At 36.4% G+C, this 8984-nt stretch overlaps 1 protein-coding gene across 1 annotated transcript; it reads left to right on the top strand.

Annotated features, from left to right (window-relative positions):
- Positions 1-370: 370 nt before the first annotated feature.
- On the top strand, positions 371-2413 carry LOC130720598 (uncharacterized). The gene has a single exon (XM_057571256.1). The coding sequence runs from the start codon at positions 513-515 to the stop codon at positions 2280-2282; it is 1770 nt and encodes a 589-aa protein (XP_057427239.1). The 5' UTR covers positions 371-512; the 3' UTR covers positions 2283-2413.
- Positions 2414-8984: the final 6571 nt, after the last annotated feature.

Raw genomic sequence — 8984 nt, 5'->3', positions numbered from 1 at the left:
TGCTTGTCAATCTCTAAAGTCACATTTATATTTTTCCAGGTTCCACTTCTGGAGAAGAATCAAATTCCCACATCATTGGATTAACAAACATTTGTATATGTTATCATCACAGTCTCTAGTCAACAACAACAACAAAGTCTCAATTCAAGCTCGTGATTCTATTTCTATATTTTATATAGAAAAATGTTTGGGATGTTACACATACAGCTAAATATTCGTGAACCGCTAGAACATCCGACACGTGAGCATGTTATGTTATAGAAATGGGTTGAATTAAAAAAAAAAAAAACAGTTACAATAAGTGTTAAGTGTGTCATTGAAAAAAATGATGTTGCTAACATTTTTATAGCTTATATATACCCCCTATGCTCAATTGCCTCCCCATTCAACAAAGGGTGTTTAATCTTTAGACGTTAGGCAACTCTCTCTGGCTTATAAAAAAAAGGCAACTCTCTCTGTCTCTTCACCCTATAGATCTACCTCAATTTTCACAACCTTAATTTCCTCTAAACATGTTGAAAAGGATGAAGAATTTCAGTTTCCACGTTCTCACCGGAAGCTGGTTCTTGGTCTTTGCCTCTATTCTAATCATGGCCTTTTCAGGAACAACCTACTTGTTTGGTCTCTACTCAAGCCAAGTGAAACACTCTTTGGGTTATGACCAAACCACTCTGAACCTCATCAGCTTCTTCAAAGATATAGGCACCAACGTTGGAATCGTCTCGGGGCTAATCAGTCAATTCACCTCTCCATGGGTGGTCCTCGCGATTGGAGCCACCATGAACCTCGTCGGATACTTCATGGTATGGCTCTCCGTCACGGGACACGTCGTGAAGCCACAAGTGTGGCAAATGTGTCTCTACTTTTACATTGGGGCTAACTCACAGGCCTTTGCCGGTACCGCGGTGCTGGTGAACTGTGTTAAAAGCTTCCCGCAAAACCGAGGCAGTGTCCTCGGTCTTGCCAAGGGTTACATGGGTCTTAGTGGCGCCATTTTCACGCAGCTCTACCATGCTTTCTATGGTGACAACCTCGATGCTCTCATTCTCTTCATTGCTTGGCTTCCGGCCGCCATTTGCTACGTCTTGCTTCCAGCATTCCGGGCTATAGATAAGACCCCACCACAACAGGAGAACGAAAACAAAGTTTTTTACAAGTTTCTGTACCTTTCACTAGGCCTTGCAGGGTTTCTGATGGTACTCATCATTGTGCAGAACAAGATCAACTTTCTAAGGGTTGAGTACATTGTGTGTGCCATGGTGGTTCTTTTCTTACTTCTTCTCCCACTTGCTTTGGTGTTTACAGAGGAGTTCAGGATCTGGACCCAAAAGATTCAAAAGAAACAAAATCAAAACTTGTTCAATGATGATTCACAATTGAAAGTAGCTGTGGATTTGAATCTGAATTTGCAGAAGGAAGCACCAACTGCCCCAAGTACAACAACAACACCACAAAAGAAAATTTGTGGTCTGAATTTTACAAGCAAAATGCTGAAACCCCCACATAGGGGTGAAGATTACACCATCTTACAAGCTTTGTTGAGCATTGATATGTGGGTTCTGTTGATTTCAACAACTATTGGAATTGGTGGGACATTGACTGCACTTGACAATTTGGGACAAATTGGGAACTCTTTGGGGTACCCCAAGAAGAGTCTTACAACATTTGTGTCCCTTGTGAGTATATGGAACTATCTTGGAAGAGCAATGTGTGGCTATGCCTCTGAATACTTGTTATCTAAATACAGATTCCCTCGTCCATTGATGTTAACTCTGGTAATGCTTCTCTCTTGTGTTGGCCATCTCTTGGTAGCGTTCGGTGTGCCGAACTCTCTCTACATTGCTTCTCTGATTAATGGGTTTTGCTTTGGGGCTTTATGGCCTTTAATGTATGCCATCATATCTGAGATTTTTGGCCTCAAATACTACTCAATTTTGCTTCATTTTGGAACCATGGCAAGCCCTCTTGGGTCTTACTTGCTCAATGTGAGAGTGGCTGGTTATCTTTATGATAAGGAGGCTTTGAAGCAATTGCATATGAAGGGGCTCACAAGGCAAGCAGGGAAGGAGTTAAATTGTTCAGGAGTGGAGTGTTATAAGATGGCTTTTTTCATAATCACAGCATCCACTTTGGTAGGTTGTTTTTCTTCTATCGTTTTGGTGTTAAGGACCAGGAAGTATTACAAAAGTGTCACATATGAAAAGTTTAGAGCAGTGGAAGCAGAGAAAGCAGAGACCAGTGCAGTTGCTACTCCAGCTGCCACCACCACAAGTCACTCGTAAAATGAAGAAAAACTTCTCCATGCCTTCCTAATTGTTGTATTCTCTCTTAATTAGCAAATAAGTGACTGTTGAGTGTAACAAATGTCATGTTGTCACAAATATATTGAAATTTGATATTTGCATTTTAGTAATTAACGCGTAGAGGAGAACACACCTCTCTAAATTAGAGAGTTACCTAAAACCAATCAATTTAAATTTATGCACACACATTTTTTTATTTCATCATATTTGCATTCACTTTTTCTTTATACGCCTCTCAGCCTCTCATCTTTTTCTTTAATTACTCATCATATATCTCTCTACACTTCCTACCTCTCTTTGGATGTGGGTAGAATTGAGGTTTAAATGAAGCTTTTATTGAAGTTCACATGTAGTAGTTGCTAAAGCATGATATTCATTTTTCAGAATAGAGTAAAATACACTCACCCCCCTCAAGATTTGTGAGAATAACACTTAGCTCCATTCTTATCCAAAATATGCACTCCACCCCAATAATAATCTCACAATTACACTTAACTCAATTCTTCTCTAAATTCTACACTCCACCCCACCCCCTTTAACACCATCCAAAAGATGCTAACGGAATATTCTTTTAACTCAAAATTAATTTAAATATAAATACATTACATTATCTTCTAACTAAATAATAAATATACTTTTTTTTTAAAAAAAAAAAGTAGCACGAGATAATCATTACTCATTCAAGTAAACAAATCCTTGTTATTTGGAGGGCAGCACAAATGATTTACAATAAAGCATGTTCTGGCCTTCTTGGTGTAATTCCAAATTCATAGAACTAGAACATTTCTTAAATGAGAACAACTTCTGTTTTACTTCTTCCAGATCTGAGTTACGTAGCTTCCAGCTAAGTTTGAAATCATCCTCTTCAAGACAACAACATTTTCCATCACAAATTTAGCAAAACTTAACTCAATGTCAGAACCATCAAAACTCAAAAACTTTACCACTAAGTTTACTAAAAAAATTTGTCAATAAGTTTACTAAACTTTCAAAATATAATTGTGTTATGACGATATGTGATTACCTTAGTTATTAGGTTGTATGAGCACTTAAGCACATGACATTTTAAGTTCTAAAATATAAGTTGTTTAAGGTTATACACAAGTATTAAGAACTCATCATTTGATAAATATTTTGACTGAAATACTTCGTATTTAAATTTGAGTTATATTAGAGAGAGAAATATTTTGACCATAATAAACATCAAGTTTAATTATTATTTTTTATTTGGAGGTATTTAAAATATTTTGTAAATATTTAGAATATTTACAAAATTATAGTACAATTATTATTTGGTTAGAGGATAATGTAATTTATTTATCATTTATATTTTAATTAATTAATTTGAGTTAAAGGAATATTCCGTTAGCATCTTTTGGATGGTGTTAAAGGAGTGGGGTAGAGTGAAGATTTCAGAGAAGAATTGAGCTAAGTGTAATTATGAGATTATTATTGGGGTGGAGTGTATATTTTGGATAAGAATGGAGTTAAGTGTTATTCTCACAAACCTTGAGGGGGTGAGTGTATTTTACTCTTCAGAATATTTGTAAAAAGCATGATACATCATTAAGACCCATGTAAAAAGCATTGTTAACCAAAACATGAGACCATACACCGATTGGCCAACTCCGAAGACCATAAAAAGATTTTGACACCACATCTTTACCAAACAACTTAAGGCACTGAGTTTATGAGTCACATGTCTTATAAAGTCTTCACCTCATGCATATTTAACAAACGTGAGACTCCAACTCACTTGAATTCTCAACATTCCCCCCTCAAGTGCGAGTCACCACTATATTCTTATGCTCCCCTCAACGAAAGCTATCACACTTGCACTGTTATTCGCTTCACTGCGTCAACGGGGCCCGCCGCCTAGCCACACTGCCAAGAAGACAGAGTAAAGACCAACAAGAGAACCCGGCACCACTTTATACCAAAAACCTTAAGGCATGAAGTTTATAGGTTACATCATTTTTAAAGTCTTTACCTCACTCATATCTTACCAATGTGAGACTCCAACGCACTTGAATTCTTAACAACTCTACCTGCCACCACAAGCCGCTCTCAAGAACAAAAAATAACTTCTTGGTGTCTTGCTGATTGTTGTATTGAAAATATTTGTTGCACACATTTATCAAATATATTGGGTAAAGTAAAATAGGAAGATAAGAGATAAGTGATTATTGTGAGGTGCTTGTTGTAGTACCTTAAGCCAGGTTAGGGTGTGGTACCCAAAATGAGTTAATTCAATAATAAAGACAGATGTATCGATTAAAATTCTGATTTTGTTATATCATAGTAATGCAGTGTTTCATTTTTAGGGACATGAGATATACGAGTTGTGTTTTTTGAGCTTTGTTCATCAATTAACCATGATCATTTTACGCGCATCTCAAACACCATCATTCGTTTCCACCACTCGTACATTTTTCATTAAAAAATGAATTTCATGAGATAAAGTCAATTGACAAGTGAAGTAAAATCTAAATATGTAGTATTTACTTTGAATAATATGATAATAATCTATTAAATTACCAAATCCGGGTACCACACTCAAAAAAAATTCAAGGTACCACAGAATTTACCTTATTGTGATGTAATAGAAAAAGAAAGAGAGTGAGTAAAATGGAGGTGTATAACAAATATGAATGAGACTATTGTAATATTCTCTCATAATTAGCAAATAAGTGATTGCTTGGTGTAATAAGTTTTGTATCATCGTAGATAGAATGAATTTTGAAATTTGCATTATAGTACTTTTTATTTATGTCTCTCTTCTTTCTAAAAGATGGCCTTGCATTTAATTATAGTTTACATAGTTTTTTTTGAAAGCAAAATCTTTATTGAATAAAAAGTTGAGATACAAATCCTCTCGACTATGGGATAATTACAACGACGCAAACAACGACAGTAAATAATGACTGCAAACACCAGCTACAAACAACGACCGCAACCAAAGAATGCAATCAACGGATCCTCTCAGTCACATTCAGCACCTAGCTTCAAGGGCAATAACAACAACTTCACGACCAACTCCAACAGTAACAACCACGAAGGACTGTGCGTACACTGACTCGGCCGGACGAGCCTACCAAACAACGAGATCAGAGCAAGAGTTGTACGCAACGCCTAACACCATATATCTTCCTCGCCGCTACCCCTATGATGATCATCTCTGAAGAAAGTGTCTCGTTAAACTTTACTAGGAAAAACCTTGAGGGAAAAAAATGTTACGGGGAGAAAATGTAGTTATATAAAGTTACAAATATAATTTAAACTTAATTATGTTCGAAATCCCCGTAAACTAAGGGTCACTTGGTTTAGATTCCTACGTTTCCATTTTTTAGTTCTTACTTGCAAGGAAATAAGGTTGTTTAAGTCCTTGCTGTGAACATCTGTTATATAAAAAAATTGACATTGCTGACGACCGTACATGGCTAACGATTCTATCTACTAAAACAAAAAAGTGTTTGCAGTGGTTTTAAATTGGTTCACGGCAGTTTTAAACCACTGATAAATTATTAAATAAAAACTATAAGTTTGCTGCAGTTTCAAACAGCCGTAGAGACATTTTCTTTTTTTAAAAGCTATGTAAGCGGAAATAAACTAGGAACATCTAAATCACCAAAGTTTAGAGATATATAACTTATTTACTCTCTCAATTTATTTTCACCTTTACTTTTTATCTATTTTTTTTTTTGTTAAATAGTATATAACTCATTACATCTCCTACTTTCTCTTTCCTTTAAATCTCTTTTTTCTCTATTCTATTTTCATTTTCCACTAATTGAAGTGTGAACAAGACTTTGTTCAACCCAAACTGATTTTAAAACTCTTAAATCAAAATTTTCAATTAATTAAACACCTAAAAACAACCACCGGCACAAGAAACAAATCATTATCCAAAAACAATATTTTTTTTGGATAGGCATGCAAAAACAATACTAGGTAGGAGATAAAACAATACATACTTGCTGTCTTATGCATTGTCTCCACTCCAACCTGCCCAGGTGCTATTATGCAATATAATACTAGGCAGGAGATAAAATGCATCAAGCAACATGCAACTAGAACAGGCTACCAAATAAAAACAATGAAAATGCCCTGACATTTCATTTCAACAATGTTTTCATATACGTATTTGCTTAGAAAAATATGCAAACAGGACAGAGGTTGAGATTCCTTCATTAGGTCTATTGATAATTATCCACGTGCTGGTGCAGTTAGAAAAATATAAAGGGAAAATGTATATTCACATATAATTACACTTGGACCTAAATGAGACACGGTGAAGATTGAGATAAATGAGTAATATGTTACTAATGTTAGGTGACGTAATAAAAAGTGTATAAGAGATAAAAAGAAAAGTGAGTAAAAATAAGATGAAAAATAAATAGAGGTGTATCAAAACTGAAATATAAAATCAATAACAAGCTAGTTAGACCTTTTCAAATAACACCACATGCATCTTTTCTAATTAAAATCAGCAACCGCATTATCGGTGTGTCGAACAAAAGTAAAAGAACATAAATAAAAAAAACATAGATAATAAACGACAGTCTCAGGCAATAGAATTAAGGTAAGATCTGCCATCTGTCCTCCTCTGCCAACACTGATAAAGCCGCAAAGAATCAGTTTTGAAGTAGTAAATTGAATAGTAAAGAAACTAGAATAGAATGCAAGTGAATTAAGTTTTATTCCACTCTCTTTTTCACTCCACCTTGGAGGAATGAGACGAGAGAAAAGAATAATAAGTGATATAATATGTGATGTGACAGTAACTATGTAACATCCCACACTCTAACCCAACAGGTGATGACCGTTAATTAGATGACGAATTAACCCGAGAACTAGAAACGGACTAGGATTAGGACCCTAACAAAACCCGAGATAGTATGGATGACGATATATATATAATATTACGTGTATGTATGTACTGTGTGTATATATATATATATATGCTAATTTTGTGCATGAATTACGATGCGACGATAGAACGTCGGTGTGACGATTAAATCGAACCGACAATCAAAGTACCAAAAACATGGTCGTCATGACTCCCATTTAAATGAGTGACTCGAGTAGATGAGAATAGGAAGCTAATCTGAACGAATCTCTTGACAGTAGTAGCACACCGTCTCAGAACGATCGATGGTAGAACCGATGAACCAAACCCTAGCATACAATATGTGTTAGTATTAGGCATACAGAGGGAAAATACACTACTAGAAAACCCTTAGCAATCAGAAATGATGACGCATAGTAGCCAATTTGTCCCGACTTGAAGACAGAATATAATAATTGACCAACCGGTGCAAGGCGACACTATTCACCGATGATGACAGTGTACTATTCATCAATAATAACCATCATAATAGCTCCTAGTTCCCATAAACCCTTGTCTGCATATTACCTGGACATGAACAGACTTGCAGAAGCCATGGAAGTTGGTGCTAAGCTGGCTGCATGAAAGGAGAATGGTGGAAAGTGGTGGTGCAACTTGGTTATCTTCTTAACCTTGATTAGCTTAATTAAGCCACTTCCAGCTTATAAAAAGGATCCATTCGAAGCCTCTGAGTCCCCAGCAATCCATTCCAAGTACCAGAACGAGCTGAGAGTGAAGAGAGAGCCCTGAGAGTGAGAGAGACCGAGAAGAGCTTCACAAGCTTCTTCTCTTCGATTCTCCCAATTGGCCGAGTGTTAGAGCGTGATTTTCATTCCATTGAGTTCCTAAGAGGGTGAGGATTCGACCTGGGTCAGTTTTGTGAAGCTTTGAGCCCAGAAAACCCAAACCCGCGAGCACCCTGTAACTCCGGCGAGGGTTTCAAACCTGTAACTCGACTTTCCACGCGATCCAGACCTCCAAAGTGACACCCAACAACACCACGTTCATCCCCATAACCTGTAGAGCAAGTTCCAGTACCCAGAATAGCACGGCGGTGACGATCCCAGCATCTATGATCATCTTCTCCGGCGAGTTCTGTCTTCTCCGGCGAAGTGAGTTTATGAAACTCGCTTATTTTAGCTCGTTTTCAATCCAAAACTTACCCTTGAACATGATAGGACATTTTTAGGAAGCTTTAGACTAGTTTTGAGCCTCGAATCACCACGAATTAGCGGGACCAATATTTGAATTTTCAAACTCGAATAGGCTATCGGGTTGAGCTTCTGGCCTCGAATTGGAGTGCCAAATTGATTGTTTTATGCTTCTGGAACATGGTAGAACCTTCTAGGATAGATAGAATTGATGATGAAGCTCTGAGGTGAAAAACCCCAAATTCACCTCACGACCGATTCAAAAACTGGAAAATTGAGGTAGTTACAGGGCCCAGATGCTTCTAATAATGGTCTAGATGGATTCAGAAGGTTGGAAACTATAGGAATGGAGTATCAGAAGTTAGTTTTAGCCTAGTTGTGGATTTCTTAATTTGCAAGTAACCTTAGGATTAATTTGGACTTAAGCTAGATTAATTAGCTTAATTAAGTGATTCTGAACTTGACTATGAGTTAGGAATGCTAGGAATAGAATAATGAAAAACCAGGAATCATAAGTCAGTAGGCTAGCATAGTGGATTAAGGAATTAAGGTAGTGAATAAGTGATTTTGAACAAAGTAGCTTAAGGAATAAGTTAAATAATCTAGAAGTGATTATAGACTAAAGAACTTGAGTTAGTAATA

Source organism: Lotus japonicus, chromosome 5 (assembly GCF_012489685.1).
Source record: "Lotus japonicus ecotype B-129 chromosome 5, LjGifu_v1.2".
NCBI classification, from domain to species: domain Eukaryota; kingdom Viridiplantae; phylum Streptophyta; class Magnoliopsida; order Fabales; family Fabaceae; genus Lotus; species Lotus japonicus.
This window is presented reverse-complemented; position numbering and strand designations above follow the sequence as displayed.

Excerpts from the sequence above, each read along its gene's own strand:
- LOC130720598 (XM_057571256.1), top strand. The coding sequence starts at position 513 with ATGTTGAAAAGGATGAAGAATTTCAGTTTCCACGTTCTCACCGGAAGC.